The sequence below is a fragment of the Saccopteryx leptura genome, chromosome 10 (genome assembly GCF_036850995.1).
Source record: "Saccopteryx leptura isolate mSacLep1 chromosome 10, mSacLep1_pri_phased_curated, whole genome shotgun sequence".
NCBI classification, from domain to species: domain Eukaryota; kingdom Metazoa; phylum Chordata; class Mammalia; order Chiroptera; family Emballonuridae; genus Saccopteryx; species Saccopteryx leptura.
In genome coordinates this window covers 45,795,085-45,814,844 of record NC_089512.1, presented here as the reverse complement: position 1 = coordinate 45,814,844, position 19,760 = coordinate 45,795,085, and the positions used below count along the sequence as shown (strand labels likewise).

Here is a 19,760-nt window from a genome sequence, read left to right as displayed (position 1 = left end):
TGTGCCTTGACTGTGGGCCTTCAGCAGACCAAGTAACCCCCTTGCTGGAGCCAGCAACCTTGGGTTCAAGCTGGTGAGCTTTTTGCTCAAACCAGATGAGCCCATGCTCAATCTGGCGACCTCAGGGTCTCGAGCCTGGGTCCTCTTCATCCCAGTCCAATGCTCTATCCACTGCATCACCGCCTGGTCAGGCTGGCTTCAAATCTTGTAACAAATAAAAAGAACTATTCAAATTGCTAACTCCAGAGTGGACAATGAGCAGCAGTCCATTTCCATTTCTTCAGAACAGGAGGCAAAAAGAATGAAAAGTTAATGTGTCATCTGTGTTTGGCATTTCATGGGCTTTTTCCCAGTTAGTCCTCAAGCAAACGTGGTAGAATGGCACTGTCCCCATTTTACAGATGAGGAAACTGAGGCTCAGAGAGCATTGATTTTCTCAACATCACACAGCCAATCATTGGCAGACCTGGGACTTATTCAGGTCTGTGCCAACTCAAAGCCAATGGTGCCTTTTGTACTGTATTAGACTGGCTCCATCCCTCGTCTTTCTTCTGGCACATTCTAAAGATGGGTGGAATGTGAGTCATTCACTTTAAGGCTGTCCAAAACAAAGTAGCCTTTGCTATTTAAGCCTTCTAAGTGCTAGAAATATTGTGTTGCCCTTTTTAAAAAAATTAAACTCTGTAGTAACCACTAACAACTTAGAACTGAGTCTTAAATTCATATGGTTTTTACTAAATTTTATGGCTGAATTCTTTAAGATAGGCATTTCAGAAAGAATACAATAAAAACAAGAGGGATAATGGCAAGGTCCTATAAAAGATATTTAAATTTTTATTTTGACTTTCTATCAAAAATACAAAGATAGTACAAATTTCATGGTGATTTTTCAAAGTTGTCAAATATTTAACATTTTGCTCTTAACACGAAATTGTCAGTAATTTAAAATATGTACTAGGAAAAACTACACAGACGGAATCCCAAGGCTTTGGTATGTAGCTGCCATCTAGCTACACTGTATTTTCCAAAAGTGTTCTTTGAGGATTTAGAGTCAAATTGCTCATGGTGAACAGCAGTGAATACTATTTCAGTCTTTAACTCCAGATAAATCGTGTGAGGCCACGACGAATCTCCATTTGTAGCAGATACACCAGGACAATGGGAGAGATATTAGGTCACTAGTTTCAGAAGTTTTGACCCCTTACTCAGCTACCAAATACTCGCTAAAGCAACCACTCCCGACAAGGCAGAACAGTTTCCAAGTACATGTAGTGAAAAGATAAAAGATAAACAAAGAATCTTTTAGGACATCAAGGTTACAACATACTTTCTCTTTCAAAGGGTGTGGGAATAGTTGGGAAACTTAGAAAATATGTGAATTAAATATGGATAGATTTTATTTTGAAGGAGCAAAGTGGCGGGCACTTAGCAGAGAAAACAAATCACAGAAGCAGCCACTGGAGGCCCCGCTGCTGATGTCAGAAGTACTCCCGTGATGAAAGGAATGAGACCAGACAAGAGCGCTCAGATCTACGGCAGGCCTGAGGCCTCTAAATCTTGATTTTTGACTGGAAATCACTATGAAGGAGCGCAGAATCAAGCTTAAAAGCTTCTCCTTTACTAACTGACTAAAAACGCAAAACTATCTTCAAGTACATAGGTAGTGCCTGATGCCAGAGGATAAAAGGAAATGCTTTACTCTGTAGAGATTCCCCAACTCCTCCCAGAGGGAAAACAAATCCTTGTGCTAACACTTGTTTCAGAAGCATCTTAAAGCTTCCAAGTGACCCAGAATACTGACAGCGGTAACTTTTAATATTTTTTAACCAAGAAAGGCAGCCCCATTTAACACCTTCCTGTGCCCTGGAATTAACTTCTACTGACAGGTTAAAGGCTCTCTTTTTCTGTAAGTCTGAAATGTTAATCATTCAGGTTTTCTGTTTTGCTTTTTAAATCTTATTTCAAACAACACCCTCTTACTGTAGAAGAGCATACATGAAGTGAAGCAAAGAAAATGCAGGGGGCCCTGGCCAGCTGGCTCAGCGGTAGAGCCTCGGCCTGGCGTGCGGGGGACCCGGGTTCGATTCCCGGCCAGGGCACATAGAAGCGCCCATTTGCTTCTCCACCCCTACCCCCTCCTTCCTCTCTGTCTCTCTCTTCCCCTCCCGCAGCCAAGGCTCCATTGGAGCAAAGATGGCCCGGGCGCTGGGGATGGCTCCTTGGCCTCTGCCCCGGGCGCTGGAGTGGCTCTGGTCGCTGCAGAGCATCGCCCCCTGGTGGGCAAAGCGTCGCCCCTGGTGGGCGTTCCGGGTGGATCCCGGTCGGGCGCATGCGGGAGTCTGTCTGACTCTCTCTCCCCGTTTCCAGCTTCAGAAAAATATAAAAAAAAAAAAAAAAGAAAGAAAAAAAAAAGGAAATGCAGGGCCTCTGGAGAGCCTATACACTGAAAGATTCTGCCAACCCATAGAGGGTATAAAAGCCCAACAAATGTCTGAATTCCCTCATGACATCTCCAGAGGATTTTTTTTTTTAAAGGTATGCTTTATTTTTTAAATTATTTTTTTAGATTTTTTAAAATTCATTTTAGAGAGGAAGAGGAGAGAGAGAGAAGGGGGGGGAGCAGGAAGCATCAACTCCCATATGTGCCTTGACCAGGCAAGCCCGGGGTTTCCAACCAGTGACCTCAGTGTTCCAGATCAACGCTTTATCCCCTGTGCCACCAAAGGTCAGGCGGAGTTTCTCTTTTTGAAGTACCAAATCAGGTCTGTCCACAAATAGTTTATGGTGCCCCTGCTTTGCAGGGTATGGCCTTAGTCTGTTGGCAATCCAATACTTATCAGAGACAGCTGATAAAGGTGGCCCTTTAGTACCAAGGGTGCAGCTAGTGGTTGTGGCGAAGCCCTGGCACTCAACTCCAAGGACGAGAGGCAGTAAGGGATAAGGCAGCAGGTCTCCGAGTGTCACCTCCTTGCAATATGCAGACATCAGCTAAATGAAGCATGTGTACCAGCCACACCCACAGTCCCAAGAGAAGAGGGGAAACAAGCAGGAGGACATTTGTCATGCTGCCAGACAGGAGCTGCCTTCTGCCCATCAAAGCTGCTCACTGGCAAAAGGGGTGGAGGAACAATAGCAGACAACACCAAACCTGACGAAGTGCACACTGCCAAGTCTGGCTCACTGAAGAGTGGAGCAGGCACAGAATCCAAACCAATGTGAACTGTGCTCTGATGTGGAGCAGGGTCAGAGGAGTGGGGGGAGGTGACCTGGATCCTGAAGCTCACACAGAGGTCGGGTGGGGGCCAGGGCCTGTTTCACTCCAGCTTTTTGGCTGACACCCGCGTCCGAGCAATAATAATGGGCACGAAGGCCAGGCAGCCAATGAAGAGGGCCCACAGGGGCCGGTAGAAGAGCCAGCCAGCAGCCACGGTCAGCAGGGTCAATGAGGTGGCCACGCAGAAGGCAAAAGCCTTCAGGCCAATGTTGACCAGGTCTCGGAAGACAGGAAACCAGTCCACTGTGGGGAAGAGAAAGGTGGTGAGACTTCCGAGGATACCATGCTCTGCGTCTCAAGTCAGCAGACGGTTCCTGTCTCTAGATGCCAAGCAAGGGGAGGAGAGGGTCAGCGGCAGAGGGCAAGTAACGTCCGAGTGAGGGCTGGGCGATCCAAAAGAGGAGGAGCCCTCACTCCTGACCTGCGTGGCTGGGTCCCCTGCCTGAGCCGCCCGCTGCACACTGTTCTGGGGAAAAGGCAAGTGCAAGTGCTTCGTAAACTTTATGTTGAAATCATTCTGAGGCCAATGTAAAGACACTCAACAGTAACAGTAGCACAGGACGTTTGCTATACTCACAAACTCAAAGGAGATTGGGCAGACCCTTCTGTGGGTGCCTATTTGGGCCCCTCAGCCATTCCTGGAGGTGTCTGTCCATTCATGCAGCAGGTCATTACTAGTTATCTATGGGCTCTGTGCAGGGATTTAGGGAAGCAAATTAGCCTCAGACAGCCTCTGCCTCAAGGATCTCATAGGCAACTAACTGACCTACTATGATGAAGTCTAGAATCCACCTAAATTCATCTGGAATTACCTGTCCTTGGCCTGTCTAGCCTCTTCAGGATGGCATCCCATGGCTGTTGTCCACTGGGAGAATCTTTACTCAGTTCCCAGGAGGCCCCAGTGGTCTGGTGTCCTGCTATGACTGCTGGACCCTGCAGGCCACCTCCTGGCTCACCTCTGGTAGTACCCCTATTTGGCCCTCATAATAAGCAGAGTTCACATTTTTAAGTATTGACCATGTGTCAGGCACGATATGCACCATCTCATCAAACCCTCAGGGCCACCCCTTGGAAGGCTGGTACTATTCTTCACCTCATTTTAGCCACAAGGTCACTGAGGCCTAGGGAGTTTAATTTGCCCCAAGTACTACATCTAGAAAGCACCAAGCCAGGATTTAAACTCCAGACTGAGCCCTGAGCCATGGCTCTGAGCCTTGAAAGAACAGGGACCTTGTCTATCCTATTCACTGTGTGGTCTCCAGGGTTAAGAGCAATGTCTTACACATAACAGGCACTCAGTAAGTTCTTATTGAATGAGTGAATGCTTTTGTGTTGCCAGTTCCTGAATCACTGCACATGCACTTTAGAACTCCATGCTCTGAAGTCTGTTTTTGAGTCTGGAATGTTAGCATTTGAGACATGGAGAGAATCAGAGGGTCACAGGCAGACAGAGATTCAAAGGGCCCTCTAAGATAGCCTCCAACCTCCTCATCTTGACAATGGGGCAACTGAGTTTCTGAGAGGGGAAATGGCCTGTCCAGTTCACCCAATCACAAGGGCTTAATACAGAGGGAAAAGATGGAGGACTCTGTTCAAATTCAATCTCTCCTGAATGATGCCCAAGATGTGGCTGGTCTTTCTGAGCACAATTAGCTATCCAAAGAAACCTCAGAGAAGTGGCCTTCCCCTCCCTGCACCTCAGTCTTCCCATCTGTAAAATGAGGCAGGCTGCCAGTTTTTACAGTCTGGGACAGATGTAGCCAGTTCTGACAGTTCTGGGATATATGTAGCCAGACCTCTCCCCAGCTAGAATGGTAAGTGGGGGAGAGGTTCCTACTGGGGCCTAGAAGGCTGAGCAGAATCATCTGACTGGACAGGGACACACTGGGGTAAAGGCTTAGAGGCAGAGTCCTCTGAAGCCCCATCTTCCCGTTCCAACAGTCTAATCCAGCCCTTACTCAATCAGCCTGGCATTCAGTCCTGGACCAGGCTGGGCCACTTGCATAACTACTGGGCTCACTGGTGCCAACCTCAGGCCATGGGAGCAGCCCAGTAAACTCTCTCATGTGCCTCAGAATTGCTGGCTATCTCAAATCTGTTTTTGGTGTGGGTAATGAAGTATAACAAATTTTTAGTGTTTCCTCTTTACCAAACATTTCATAAAACTTCAAATTTGGTGTGAGATAACTGAAGCTGAGACTTGGAGGGAGGATGGCCCAAGGGTCTAGAGATCTGACATAACAGATTTCAGTCCCCGCTCACTGCAAAGGCTGGCCAGCCTCCTCTCCATGGCTAGTCCATCACGGAATGAAGGGGAAAGGAAGGAGCAAGTGAGGAAGCCAGTGGACAGATGGACAGAGTAGAGCTAGACCCCCCAGACCTGAGGCTGAACCAGCCTCTCAGGATCGGCATCCACTCCGCCCTCACCCCTGGAAGCATCTTGTCCCTCGTGCCTGCCTTCCTTTGCTCATCCATCCCAAAGCTATGGAGTAGGGACTCAGGGATGGGCCAGATGCCCGGCCCCTGTGCTAAGTTACATACCATCAGAACAGAAAAGCTGACAGATGATAGTTTGAGGAGCATGGAGGAAGCACAGGGGGCTACAGAAGGGCAAGTGAGATTCCCAACCCCACCTCTTCTCACCTACCCAGGGTATAGAGGATCCGTGTCATGAGATTGAGGCCCATAAACATGGCCATCCAGCCAGCGGCCCGCAGGCCCCATGTCTTCATGGAGTTGCTCTTTTGTTCTCTAAGAAACACCTCCTGCAGAACAAGGCGAGGGAGCAGGGTATCATCTCATGTCCGAGTGGGTCACTAGCCTACCCAGCTGGTCAGGACAGGTGGCTGAGGGGGCCATACCAATGCAGGAAACATTGGCCATTTCTGAACCAACCACAGGAAGATAAAGGCACCAGGTCTCAGTGCCTCCCCAACCTAGCACAGCAGAGCCAAGTGTGCACACAGATCTTTGTGGAAGGTGTGGGCTCTCCTCAGATCACAGCCCACTTCTTTCAAAAGTCCTCAGCCTGTCATCTCATCTGGAATAAACTTGACCCTTCCTCATACTAAGCAGTACCTTTCTGGGGTCACTTATCAACATCCACGATGGGGGATGTTTGAGTGTGCCTGCCAGCGCTACAGGAAATGCTTCATCTATCGGATCCAATTTAATCTTGGACACTGCTCATGGCATCTGGGACGCCTCTCTCCTGGGTGCCCTCCTACTTCTCAGGTTGCTCCTTCTCAGTCTCCCGAGACATTCCTTCCCTCTTCCTGTCCTCTAAATGCTGAAATTATCTAGCTGCTCCAGTTCCCACTTGACCCATCTTTATGTCAGTGCCCCTCTTTTAGGCTGCAGCCCTAGCACCTTTCTGGGCCTCACCCCTGTGGCTCCCACTGCATATGTGACATCACCACTTCATGTCTTGGCCCATCCAACACAGACACTGGAGTTTCCACTCCAACCTGCTCCTCCTGTCATCTCCATCTCAGCAAATGGTACCACCCACCCACCTGCACAAGCCAAAACCTGGATGGATTGCTTTTCCCCTCACCGTCTCCCATCCAGGCCATCAGCAAGTCCTGTCATCACTGGGTCAACATTTCCTGAAATCTCACTGTCGTCACCCCCACAAGGACCTCTCTGCAGTAGCCTCCTCCCCACTGGCCTCCCTGCTTCTGCCACAACCACCACCTTCTCCACGCAGTAACCTGCCCAGACCCTGCCACCTGTGTTCCAGCACCTCTTGCTGCCGACTGGAAACCAAGTCAAGTGTCTTTCTGCCTTGGGGCCTTTGCACATATGGTTGCCCTGATGAAAGCTCTGCTGAGAACGTGTTTGCCCACAGTCATGCCTGGACTGCTCCCATACATTCTGGCATTCTTGGCTTAAACGCCATTTCTTCAGAGAGCCAACCTTGTCATATCTATAGTAAAAACAATATGAGAGCTAACATTTATTGCTTACTATTTTATCAGTCACTGTCCTAAGTGCTTTACAAGTATTATTTAATCCTCAAAATAACTTGATAAGGTAGGCACAGGCACATTGATCTCCATTTTACAGACGAGGAAACTGAGGCTCTGAGAAAATAAGTAACACACCCAGGGTCTCACCCCAAACAGTTAACTAAGCTTGAAGGCAAGGATCATGTCTGTTTTCTCCCCAAGTCCCTGGTGATCAAAATAAATATGTTGAACAGAGAATCTTCATAACTAAATAAGGTAGGGATAACTACAATAATCCCTTTTTTAACTGTCCATTTTACAGAAGGGGGCAACAGGTTGAAAGGCTAACCAACAGGCTTAAGGTCCCATAGCCAGCAGAAGGCAGAGCAGGGCTAGAGCTGGGGCTGTCTCCAGTGTCCATGCTTGTCCACACTGCACTCTCCTGTCCCCAGGACTACAATCTGGACATTCACGGCCCCGGGCTACCTCCTTGACTCAGGGTCTCTTCTCTCCACTTGACAGAGTCCCCAGACCTTCTGGAGTCCCAGGGTGATCAAGAAGCTCGTGCCCCTCTGCACTGTCAGAGTCTTCCCACTGGGGAGTTATCTAAGCCACAGCCCCACGACTCCTCTCTGGGGGCTGGGCCTCTACCTGCAGCAGAATGGAAGCCTGGGGACAGCTGGAGCTCTGGGCCAGAGGGAAAGGCCTGAATAGGGCCTCCTATTTTAGAAACTCCCGAGGGGGCCCTAATAACTGCTGGAGGAAAGAGTGACTCATGCCCTGCCAGGCTAAGAGGTGGCAGCCACACCCTGAGGTTGGTAACTGGGCTCCTGGGCTGCAACCCAAATTCACCCTAGTCCTGGCTCGAGGAGGCTGGGCCCATGCAACACCCTGAGACTGGGGGCTCAAGTGAGGGGAATGACAGCTGAGAGCCCAAGAATAGGGTCCAAAGGGTTCCAGCTAAGCCCTGACACCCGCCCTGCCTTCACTCTTTCAAGTTCTTCTGGATGCAAAATGCAGCAATCCTAATAAAACAAGCACAGAATGTACCACAAGAGAGACACTGTGTTCCCCAACAATGTAAAAGCTGTACCTTTCTGTTCAATGGAAAGATTTTCTGCCTAGAGAAGAGTGGCTAACTTTCCAGGCATGCAACTGAACACATCAGTGCATGTGTACCCCTCCTCCTCAGGATCTGAGTGTAGCGTGACCCTGCCTGCTCTTCCTTCAGATGGGAACGGGTGTGTGCCCTCACTTACCCGGTCCTGGGACTCTGCAGCTCAAATCCCTCCGCTGCCCCTAATGCTCTTATAGTAGTACTCCCTCACAAGGGGCGCTGCCCGCTCAGCAGCCTTGCTTCCCCTGGCCGCTCTCTCTGGGCAGGGGCCACATGGACACCACTGATGCCCTCAACAAGGTGAACTATAACCTGCCTGGACTGCTTCCAGCACTGACCCCTCTTTTCACTTGGCACTCAGCAGAAACGTTCCTCAGAAAGGCCTTCCTTGACCGCTGTCAAAGCACATTTCCTGTTATCATGTCTGTTTATCTCAAAGCATCTGCCTCCCGTCATAACACCCAGTGCAAGGTGTCCTTGTTTTACCGATGAGTCTCTCTGCCCCACAAGACTGGAAGCCTGTGAAAGAGTCTGTTTTGCCCACTGTTCCATCCTTAGTGCCCAGCACAATCTGCCACATAGGGAGATGCTTACTCCCGTTTCTTTTTCTTGCCCTGTTGCACTAGCTCTGACCTCTAGTAGTAGGTGCTTATAACCACTGGTGGGAAGTAGCAGGGGGAGAGACCTCAGTCCCTCCAACACAGAGGTGGATAGCAACAACTCACCTCTGGTGAGAAGTCCCCATGGTGCAGGAGAAGCAAGGTGTCCCCAGACTTTGTGGAATACGGCACTAGCTGGTCGCCCCGTTGCCGGGCAATGACAGTGACCTGGTCAGAAAATTCAGTGTTAGAGCTGAGGGGGTGACCAGCCTGCCCAGCCTCAGAACCCCTCTGTACTCTGGGCCTACCAGGGAAGTGAAAGAAGAAACCCAAGCCTCTCTCTCCACACATCAGCCTGGGGCACACAGCTCCCAAACTCCTGCTGAGCTGCTTCACTGAGTGCAGGAAGGACCCTGGCCAGAAGCAGGGCTGGGCTGGGGGTGGGACTGTATGTGACAGGGTCAGGAATGTGAGATCAAGTATTTAGAGCCAAAATTGGGGGCTACTGGAGGGGCTGCACATGATTAGAAGAACTCTCATCAGGCATACTTATGAGATCTCCTAAAACTACAGTTCTTCATTTTTCCATTGACTTGAGAGGGAAAGAGACAGAGAGAAGCATCAACTAGTTGTTTCACTTAGTTGTTCCAGTTAGTTGTATGCTCATCAACTGCTTCTTGTATGTGCCCTGACCAGGGGTCGAACCCATGGCCTTTGGTGCACCAGCTCAACACTATCTACTGTGCCACCCAGCCAGGGCCTACAATTCTTAACCTCAGGTCTACTGATATCCATGGATGGCTTCAGGGGACACAGACCTCTGAAAGTGCCCAAAGGCATGCCTGTGTGAATACAACATGAACACAGTTCCTAGACAGAGTTCAAAGCACTCACAATGCTGCCCACTGTGTCCATGCCTAGGAAGATTAGGAAGCCCTGCCTTAGTCTACCAGGAGAAGCCACATTACCACGTGAGCTGGGCCCAGGTCAGGGTCATCGCTGCTCAGCCCTGCATAGGAAAAGGAAACGCGCAGGTCTCCGACCTGGGGATAGAAGAGAAGCAGGTGAGTGAGGCCAGGAGTAGTCAGCCTGGATCCACGGCACCGCTGAACCCTGACACTCACCCGCTTTTCCCACCTCCACAGCTTTGCCCGAGTGGTTCCATCACCTAGAATGCCCCTCCCCTCCAATTTCATTTGGCCAAGTGCAGCTGTGGATTCCACTAAACCGAATCAGTCTTAAGTCAGAATCTGACTGCTGTGTATTGTTGGCAGATGGTACTCTACGGGCCCTGATCTTTGCTATCTGGACTTCCCAAGCCCCTCCATGCACCTCTGGATACTTGGGGTTTTCACTGTGGTAGAAATAATCTCCCCGGCGAATGATGTCCACGTGTGGGTCCTCCAGCTTGGACAGGCTCAGTGGCTTGAAGTTGTCAACTTTGTCAATGAGGCCTGAGAGAAACAGGTTAGAGATAATTGTGTGCAATGTGAAACACCCCTGATCGGCAAAGCCCTCAGCCTGCCATCCTGACCACCGCACCCTCACACAGCCCACTGAGTAGCCCTGCCTGGCTCATCACCCTTGGAGCCTTTGAGCCCCCACCTCAGGGCATGGCTTCCGCCCAGAGTATCCTTCTCTGGCTCCAGCTCCTCCACAGGGGCTCCTCTTCCAGCCCCATCTCGGTCCCCGCTCTCTGTCCAGTCAGTGACCACAGCTCTGGATGGCCTTAGCCCCATACCCACTCCACCTTGGGTCTGGTTATCCGTGTCCCAGCCTGGCTCCCCTTCTGAGTGAGGACCACTTGAGGCCAGGGCTGGCTGGCAGCGCAGGCACTAGCCGGGCAACAGAGCCGGCAGCAGATAGGCCAAGCCCTGCAGCACTGGCCTCTGCTCCCTTACCTTGGCTATTTGGGCCCTCAGTGTCTTCTCTCCCATCTTCCTAGGTCATGCTTAGGGACATTAGCCCAGTTGCTGTGGCCAATGTCCCTTCAAATCCTCTCTTTGAAATACCTTGGGCTGGGGGAATGATAAGCCACCCATTACCTGGCACAGGGCTAGATACGATATGGGGCTCAGCAATGGAGCCCTCAGGGAAAGCCTTGTCTCTGCTGCTGGCTCAAGGGCTCCAGGTTTGGTCAGAATGGGCACCAGCACAGCAGCGGTGCCTGGCAGTCCTGCGCTGCAACCACTCAGGTGTCAGAGGTACCTGCCTGGGCTGGGGGTGTTCTACACCAGTGCCCCCCTCCTAAAGATCTGCCTTTCCTCTGGCCCAGCCCAAAACATGATCCTCGGAACTGTGCCAGGCGAACCCATGCCCAGGCCAGCAGGGCCCCTTTGTCCACCTAAGGGCTGAGTGCCCAGCTCCTGGGAGGTGGCTAATGGAAGCGCAGAGCTTCACCTGAAGGCGCCAGACTTACCTGCCGAGAGAAAAAACCTGCCAATTTGGACGAAGGGGGCTGTTGCCGTGAACGACTCCACTGCCATCGCACTGTGGGAGAGGGAGCAGCCAGTGAAGCAGGGCCCCAGGTGGGAGCTGTCTGGGTTCCTCTGGGTGCGCTCAGCAGGACCCTACCCAGGGGGCTCCTGCAAGCCCAGCCCAGCCCAGGCACTGCCGGCATCTTGTCTTTACCAACAACTCCACCCCGAGTGCTCGAGTTTCCCTTCCCTGGATGGCACACTCTCACTCTGCCTCCTGTCCCCAACGCTTCACACCCTCATGCCTGAACCCCTACCAGCCTGTCCCACCCCACTCCCAGCATCAGATGGACCTTCCATGGACTTCACGCCCTCCCTGACCCTTCTCAGCTGTAGGCAGTACCTAAGCCCACTGTGCACACTCAAGGCCCTCCCGCACAGCCCTCCCCGTGACTGCATGCAGCTCACACTCAGTGTGCCAGGCACACTCCGGCATTAGGCCTACTCAACCACTGTCCCTGAGCTAAACTCCCTCTGCTAAAATCCTACCAAGGCCCAGATCAAATGCTGCTGCCTCCTGAAAGCCCTTCCTGATTGTCCTCCCACTCCCGTGGCTGTTAACAAATGCTTTCCTGGTACTATACATGCAAATTCCTTTAGGTACTCTGTCCAGGCCTTATATTCATGACCTGTGTGAGGATAGCTTGTTTGGGGTCAGGGAAGTTGGGTCTCGCCTCCGTGCTCCTGGTGCCCAGCACAGGAGCTGCCCCACCCAGCATCCAGCCTCGTGCCAAGGAGGGGGTGGTTATCACAGACCACATGTCCACTGCTTTAACTAACTCATAAGGCAGAAATCCCATTACTCAGATGAGGAAGTTGAGGCTGGAGTCCTGCCAGTGGCAGCCACGGGTGCACTCAGGCCTTGGGGCCCAGCCCTCACCTAGGGTTTCTGTGGCCAAGCTCTCGGTCGAAGTTTCTGCTGTTGATGATTTCCGACCTCCATTCGGTGTCTGTTGTGTGAAGAAGGAACAACTCAGCAACCATTGTAGAAGTCACATGTCCAAGGCCCACTGGCCCCTTGTCCTCTTATCCAAGCCCGTGACCACTCCAAGGCTGAAGGGGCAGCTCCTGGAGCCTCACTAGATGGATGGGAGAGCAGTCCTCTGAGGGCCAGCACCCAGGGATCTCGACGCCTAGTTCTGAGCCCTTCCCCACAGCAGGGATGTGCCAAACATCTGCCCACAGGCCTGGGGCATGGCCCTTGAGGACATGGGGCCCATACTCACTGTAGGAGTACCTCCGCTCTGTCTTCGCCTGCCCGTCCTCAGTATAATCCCTGCAGGGAAAGCACAACAGTCCCAGAGTCAGCTCATCCCTCCTGAGGCACTCCCATCTCTAAGTATCTCCACTGGAAGCACCTTGAGGCTACCCAGTCAAACCGCCCAAATGGAGCAGCTTGTCTGCGCCAGCCCAGAGGCCGGGTACTTCCCTGGCAGAGAGCCAGCTCCAGCCCTCAAAGGCCCTGACTAGAAAAAGGTACTTTCTCACCTGGAGCTGAAATTGTATCTGCCTGGCTCACACCAAGAGTTGCAGCCCTGCCTCCCAGGCTCAGAGATCTGCTGTACCTTCTGCTTCAGGCACATGAGGGCAGCCCCATGGAGACCCTCTGCAACTGCCTTTCTACACGCTGAGCTGCCCTGGCTCCCCCAACCCCCTCCTTACCCCTCTACTCAGTCTATACGGTTCAGGTGGGGCTGACCCCACCCCTTGCTCTAGGTGACTCCACCCTGGCCAAGAGACCTTCACCTAGGACCTCTGTTAGAACTGACAGGATGTAAGCCAGAAGACCACTTCTGTCCCCTCATAGGAAAGAAGATGGAATTAACACATAGGAAAAAATTGTGGCCTGGAACCAGTCAAGCCTTCAGCTTGGGCTTCCATGGAACTTCCCAGATAAGGGAGCTAATCAATCCCCCTCTCTTTGGCCCCCTCTGCATTGGATTTCTGCCACCTCTAAACAAAAGATCACTTGCTAATAACTTCAGGATAATTTAACTTTTCTCTGATAGGAAGCTTTTTTTGTGTGAGTGACAGAGACAGAGACACAGACACGAACAGACAGGAAGGGAGAGAGATGAGAAGCATTGATTCTTCGTGCGGCTCCTTAGTTGTTCATTGATTGCTTTCTCATATGTGCCTTGGGGGGGGGGGGGGGCAGGGCAGAGTGAGTGACCACTGGCTCAAGCCAGAGACCTTGGGCTTCAATCCAGCAACCTTTGAGCTCAAGCCAGTGACCATGGGGTCATGTCTATGATCCCACACTCAAGCCAACAACCCCAGGCTCAAGCTGGTAAGCCCGCACTCAAGCTGGTGAGTCCACACTCAAGCCAGCAACCTCAGGGTTTTGAACCTGAATCCTCCATGTCCCAATCCAACGTTCTATCCACTGCACCGCCATCTATCTGGTCAGGCTAGGAAGCTTTTATACTTAAAATTTCAGAGGTGTCAAAGTGAAATGCATCTGCATTTTATCCTAACATCTGACCTCCTCTACCCTCAGCTGATTTTCTTTTTTTTAAATATATTTTTTAATGTTTAATTATTGATTTTAGTAACAGACAAATGAAGAGGGAGGGAGAGAGAGAGAGAAAGAGAGCGAGCGCGCGCACGCACGAGTGACAGGAACATTGATCTGTTCCTCTATGTGCCCTGACCAGGGATCAAACCGGCAACCTCTGCATTTCAGGACAATGCTACAGCCAAATGAGCTATCTGGCCAGGGCCCCCAGCTGGTTTTCATTCTCCGGCACCTCACCTGGACTCCTCGGTTTCTACCCACTGGTACATCTCCACATGCCGCCGCAGTTTCACAGCTGGAAGGTGAACCCCATAGTTTGGATCAGACAAGAGCTTCAAAAAGAATCAAACAAACCAAAAATAAATAAATGAAGGACAAGACTCACACCAGCCCAGAATGCTGGGCTCAAGGGAAGCTGGGCTAGAAAAGAAATAGGTATAGAGGACAGGAAGGATGGAGAACTCCATGGCTGCTTTATGTGGGACAATAAAGTGAAGCTGCCTGTCCCAAGTTCTAAACACGCAATGTCTGTGACATGTGCCTCACAGTACAGGCTCAGGCTGCATGGCCCAATGACATGGTGCCAGCAACACCATATTTGGCATTCAAACAGGAAAGGCCCAATAACCAGAGTACCTTTGCAGGCTCACAGTAGACACACATGCTGATGATAATCATTAAAGCACCTACCTATAAAGCTCCCTCCATCTGCTAAGTACCATGCCAGGACTTTACTTAATCCCATCAAGTCTTCAAAACTGACCCCCCCAATTTGTTACATTCTCCTCATTTTACAGATGAAAATGTTGAGACTTAGGAATGATAATGTCCACACAGCTGCTGAGTGGTAATCACACCCAGGTGTCTCTACCTCCTAACTCCATGCTTTCAAAATTCTCAAACAATGTCAAGTGATGACCTCCAGCAGGTCAGTGACCATAGCCAAACTTACCTTGGATGTCCGCAGGGCCCCAATGATGTGCACCAGTCTTCCCTCGTTCTCCGGAGCCACACTGTGGATACTGTCAGGGGTCACCACAAGTGAGAGCCCTTCAGCCAGGGAGGATGCCGTCTTCAACGCACGGCCCTGAGAGCAAAGAGAGGAGAGTAAGGATTTCAACTCAGGGGTAGCCTGATACAGTGTCTCAGGGCAGATGGGCCTCAGAGAGACTGATCTTCCCATTGTACAGTTGGAAAACTGAGTTCTAGCTAGTGGCAAAGTTGGGACTAGAACCAGGATTCCTGCTTTCCCAGGCAGACCTCTTCCCCATATTGGAGGTTGCTGGTGTTTTGTCTGCCCTGAACCCCTCCCCCCGTTTTCTTCGGCTTTCTCCTCCCCTCCCCTATTCTCAGTCCATGTGATTTACTTTGGCCAATCTGTACTTTGGTCTAAATCATGTGACCCAGGCCTAGCCAATTAGAACATGTGTTCACTGGCCACAGGGACTGGTTCAGAGGACTGGACCCAAGCCAGGACCCAGACATCTCCCTGCAACTGCTGCTAAATTCATTTAGAAGTAGATGGTTCTTTTGTTCTCTGGGGTTGCTAAGGTGATGGGACGTGACCCTAGCATTCCTTTGCCACCACAAAGGAAGAGCCTGCCAAAGAAAAATTCACAACAGAGAAACACAGTCAGGAGATGGAGAACCGGAGATTTCCAGTGAACCAGCATGAATCTGGATCCAACCATGCTTGAAACTGATGCTACCACCAGGATTTCAGGAGTGTTAATGTATCCACTCCCTTCCCGCTTACTTTGGATGGTGGGGGGTGGGTGTCACAACAGAAAGAATTCTGATTAATGCAGCATCCCTCTCTCTCTTTTGTAAAATCTAAGCCCTTATTACTAAATCCAGCCTCTGCATTCACAGCCTTTGTTCCCTGATGCTACAAGGACCCTCGCTCTGCACTGTGGGACCCTGAACATTTTACCTCATTAGTAAAAATTAGGTAGAAGGCGAGTAGGAAGGTCAGGAGCCCCACAGACATCCCACCCCAGGTCTCGCTCAGCCGCTCCAGGAAGCCCGGCTCGGGACTGGTCGTAATTTTGACATGTTCTCTTCTGTTGCTCGTATTGGAATACTGAAAAAAAAAATAGTTTTTGAAATAAATCAAATTTTACTATTTATACTTACAATAGTTTTTAATTATGCACAGTAAAAATACACAGATAATAAGTGTACAGTTTGATGGGTTTTTGACAAATGCATACCCCATTTGACCAATATTCTGATCAAGATACAGCACATGTCTATCATACCCCCAAAATTTTCTTAGTGCCCCTTTCCTGCCAAGACTCCCTCTCTCCACCTCCTAGAGTTAGTTAACAGCTATTTGTTAGTAGAGTGGGTAGTGATGGGACACACCGAGTCCACATTCTGAACCAAAGTGCTGACAAACAGGATGATGGAGAATTCCTCTGCCCATTCCTCACTGCCCACCCTTACGACTCCCCTTGCCTGAGCATCTTCGTGAGCCTTTCCTCCTTCCCTTCAAGGCCATCATGAAATTGGCTGCATAATGTATCTTGAAAACCTATGTGTCCTCAGTGACACATACCCTCCCAGTCCCAGCAACCTGGGCTCAAAAGTAGTAAGAGGTGGAAACAGAGGTCAACACATAGGCCCTGAAAATTACTTGCTGTGAAACCCTAGATAAGTTGTTTTACCTCTCTGATCCTGTTTGTTCAGTTATAAAATGGAGACATTCAACAGTCCCTGTGACAGGACAGTGCTTACACTGATTAAGAATTCTGTCCCCTCCCTGCTCCACCCTACCAGAGCTTGGCAGCTCCTCTTCTAAACACACCTCAGACTACTAGATGAATCAACAAAGGTTTGGCAATAGAAGATACCCGAATTCATCTACATTCATTGGCGAAGGTCAGATCCCAACATACCCAAGATGGTCTCTGTCCACCAGGACGGACCATCCATGCTAGACTGCGAAGATTTTTTCATGTATTAAGTACCTCCTACAGAGACAAGACGAGGACACCATGTGAACACAGGGGCAGCAACAGAGTGATACAGCTACAAGTCAAGGACCAAGAAGGGCTGCCAGCAGCCACCAGAAGCCAGGAGAGGAGCATGGGACATATTTTCTCTCAGGGCCTTCAGAAGAAACCAACTCTGCCAACATTTTGATCTCAGACTTCCAAACTCCAAAATGTGAGACAATAAATTTCTCTTGTTTTAAGCCACCCAGGTTGTAGAACTTAATTACAGTAGCTCCAGGAAACTAATACAGATGGATGTTAAATTATGTGATTTCATGTTCTTAGAAACTTTGTTTTCTTAGATGAACGTGTTTCAAGAAATGGAAGGTGATATTGTTCTCTATTATAATTTACCTGGCAGTTTCATTTAGTATGTGTCTTAAATTTCTCAACTACTATAAAATTGTCATAGTGCAGCAAAAATTTAAAAAATGAAAAAAAGTACCTCCTATACACCAGGCACTGTTGAAAGTACAGTCTCCCTTAAACTTCCCAGTACCGGTTCCTCTAGAGATTAGGGCCACACAACTAGAGAGGAGAAAAGTGAATTTGCCCCCAGGTCTGACTCCAAAGCCTGCCATTTCCAGTACCTTTCCACGACATAACCTGCTAAGCTAGCTCTAAGACCTGGGCAAGTGCCTTCCCCTGCTGAGGAGATTCCCCATCTTAAAATATGATGGTGGAGGCCCTGGCCGGTTGGCTCAGTGGTAGAGCATCAGCTGGGTGTGTGGATGTCTCGGGTTCGATTTCCGGTTAGGGCACACAGGAGAAGCGACCATCTGCTTCTCTACCCCTCCTCTTGCCTCTCTCTCTCTCTCTCCCTCTCCCCCTCTGCAGCCATAGTTCAATTGGAGCAAGCTGGCCCTGGGTGCTAAGGATGGCTCCATGGTCTCCATCTCAGGTGTTAAGATGAGCTCAGGTGCTAAGGAATGGAGCATCGTCCCCCCAGTAGGTTTGCTGGGTGGATCCCAGTGGTGTCTGTCTCTGCCTCCCCTCCTCTTACTGAATTTAAAAACATATTTATTGCCTGACCAGGTGGTGGCGCAGTGATTGGACTGGGATGCAGAGGACCCAGGTTCGAGACCCCAAGGTCGCCAGCTTGAGTGTGGGCTCATCTAGTTTGAGCAAAGCTCACCAGCTTGGATCCAAGGTCACTGGCTTGAGCAAGGGTTACTCAGTCTGCTGTGGCCCCACCATCAAGGCACATAAGAGAAAACAATCAATGAACAACTAAGGTGTCACAACAAAAAACTAATGATTGATGCTTCTCATCTCTCTCCGTTCCTGTCTGTCTCTATCTATCCCTCTCTCTGACTCTATCTCTGTCTATGTAAAAAAATGTGTGTGTGTGTGTGTGTGTGTGTGTGGTGGTGGTGGTGGTGGTGGTGGTGGTGGTGGTGGTGGTGGTGGTATAGGGGCAGCGAGGAGTCCACCTTTGAGGATAAGCCAGTCTCCTGACTGTCCCCTCCCCGCAGACTCTTTTGAGTCTTTTCTAGGTGCAGCATTCAAGGCTTCTAAGCCTCCATGACAACTCTAACGTGGGGCAGTGTGCTAAGGCTGTGGGTGACACAAATCCTGACCTTCAAAGGGTGTGGGAGGCAGAGGGGACCTACAGACACAGAAGAGGCCTGGAAACAGGGAAAACAGGCGAGGAGAGGGTGGGTGGAACACTCTACAAAGCACTGGGGAGAGAGGGAGGAGTGTCTGAGGCTGGCAGGGCTCCCCAGCTGGCTCCAGAAGCACTTCCAGGGAGGAGGGGAGTGGTGAGTCACTAGTTTTTCCCACACACAGCACCCTGGTGCCAAGGGGCACTCAGTTTGTTGAATGAATTTTTGGGTTTGTTGGGCTGGAGTAGAAGGGTTCCTGAGAAAGGTTGGCTGCAGGGAGAAGAGGCCAGCAGCCTTTTGAAAGGAATCACCTTCAGTCAGGACATCTCTAACCGAATCCACGTTAGGAGGACGAGGGGTCCAGCAGTAGAGAGTTACAGTTATCCTAACGCCTCAGCTCCCAACCAGGCCTGCGCTCCTCTGCAGCAACATAGCTCCGATTCACATACCCCTGGGGCGGGGTGCTCACTGCCTGCCCAGACAGCCCTGTTTGTCCCTGGCTACACAGCTTCACCTGGGCAGTAACGGCTTCCCCACCCATCCCGCGCCGACTGGCCCCCTCTCTGAGATTTCGTCCAGTTCCGCAACCCTGAGAACTCCACCGGCCTAGGGGCGGTAATTGGGAAGGAGCAGAGCCGCAGCAGGGAGGCGCGGCGCACAAGTAGATCCCAAGGTTCGGGCAACACCCTCTCAGTCTCCCTCCCCACAAATGCGCGACCCAAGGATGAGGTGGACCAAAGAATGGTGGACAACAGGAGACTGGACAGGCTAAGAGAAATTAACAGGCAGATTAGCTGCCGGGAGGCACAGACACAGCATGCAACGGGGACTAGGAGGGTGGCCACACAGATGAGGGTGAGACAAGCAAAATGGACCTAGAAGGCCCCGTGACTTGGGGAACTCTGGGTGTGGCCTGGCGGACCAGGAGACACTCACATTCGCGGACATGGTGGGACCCTGCTCGCCGCCTCGTTCCTCTCTGCTCAGGTAGGTATGGGGTTTAAGGCCAGAGTACGGGGTGCTCTGCCCAAGAGTTGCGAAAACCCGCTTGAAGCCCAGAACCAGAGGGGAAGTGCTACAACGTTACCACCCCGTGGTCTCCAGCTTTTCCGCTCACGCCCTCCGCAAGGTCTTCTGGAAAACGTAGTCCGGGGGTCAGGTGTTTCTCCACGGAGTGGCAAAATGCATTGTATGTCATTGATGCGCCTGCGCATCGTAA

At 50.7% G+C, this 19,760-nt stretch overlaps 1 protein-coding gene and 1 long non-coding RNA gene across 2 annotated transcripts; one reads left to right on the top strand and one right to left on the bottom strand.

Moving 5' to 3' along the window:
* Positions 1–3,101, top strand: LOC136382005 (uncharacterized). The gene is made up of 2 exons (XR_010747180.1): positions 1–2,000; positions 2,403–3,101. It is a non-coding gene; the product is annotated as an uncharacterized lncRNA (long non-coding RNA).
* TMEM43 (transmembrane protein 43) lies at positions 2,554–19,657 on the bottom strand. Its single transcript, XM_066350790.1, has 12 exons — positions 19,478–19,657; positions 15,869–16,018; positions 14,888–15,022; positions 14,173–14,267; positions 12,644–12,693; positions 12,298–12,367; positions 11,360–11,430; positions 10,273–10,394; positions 9,909–9,983; positions 9,067–9,168; positions 5,922–6,039; positions 2,554–3,517 (listed from the first exon to the last, which is right to left on the bottom strand). Exons 1-12 carry the CDS (start codon positions 19,487–19,489, stop codon positions 3,315–3,317), a joined length of 1,203 nt encoding a protein of 400 aa, XP_066206887.1. The 5' UTR covers positions 19,490–19,657; the 3' UTR covers positions 2,554–3,314.
* Positions 19,658–19,760: the final 103 nt, after the last annotated feature.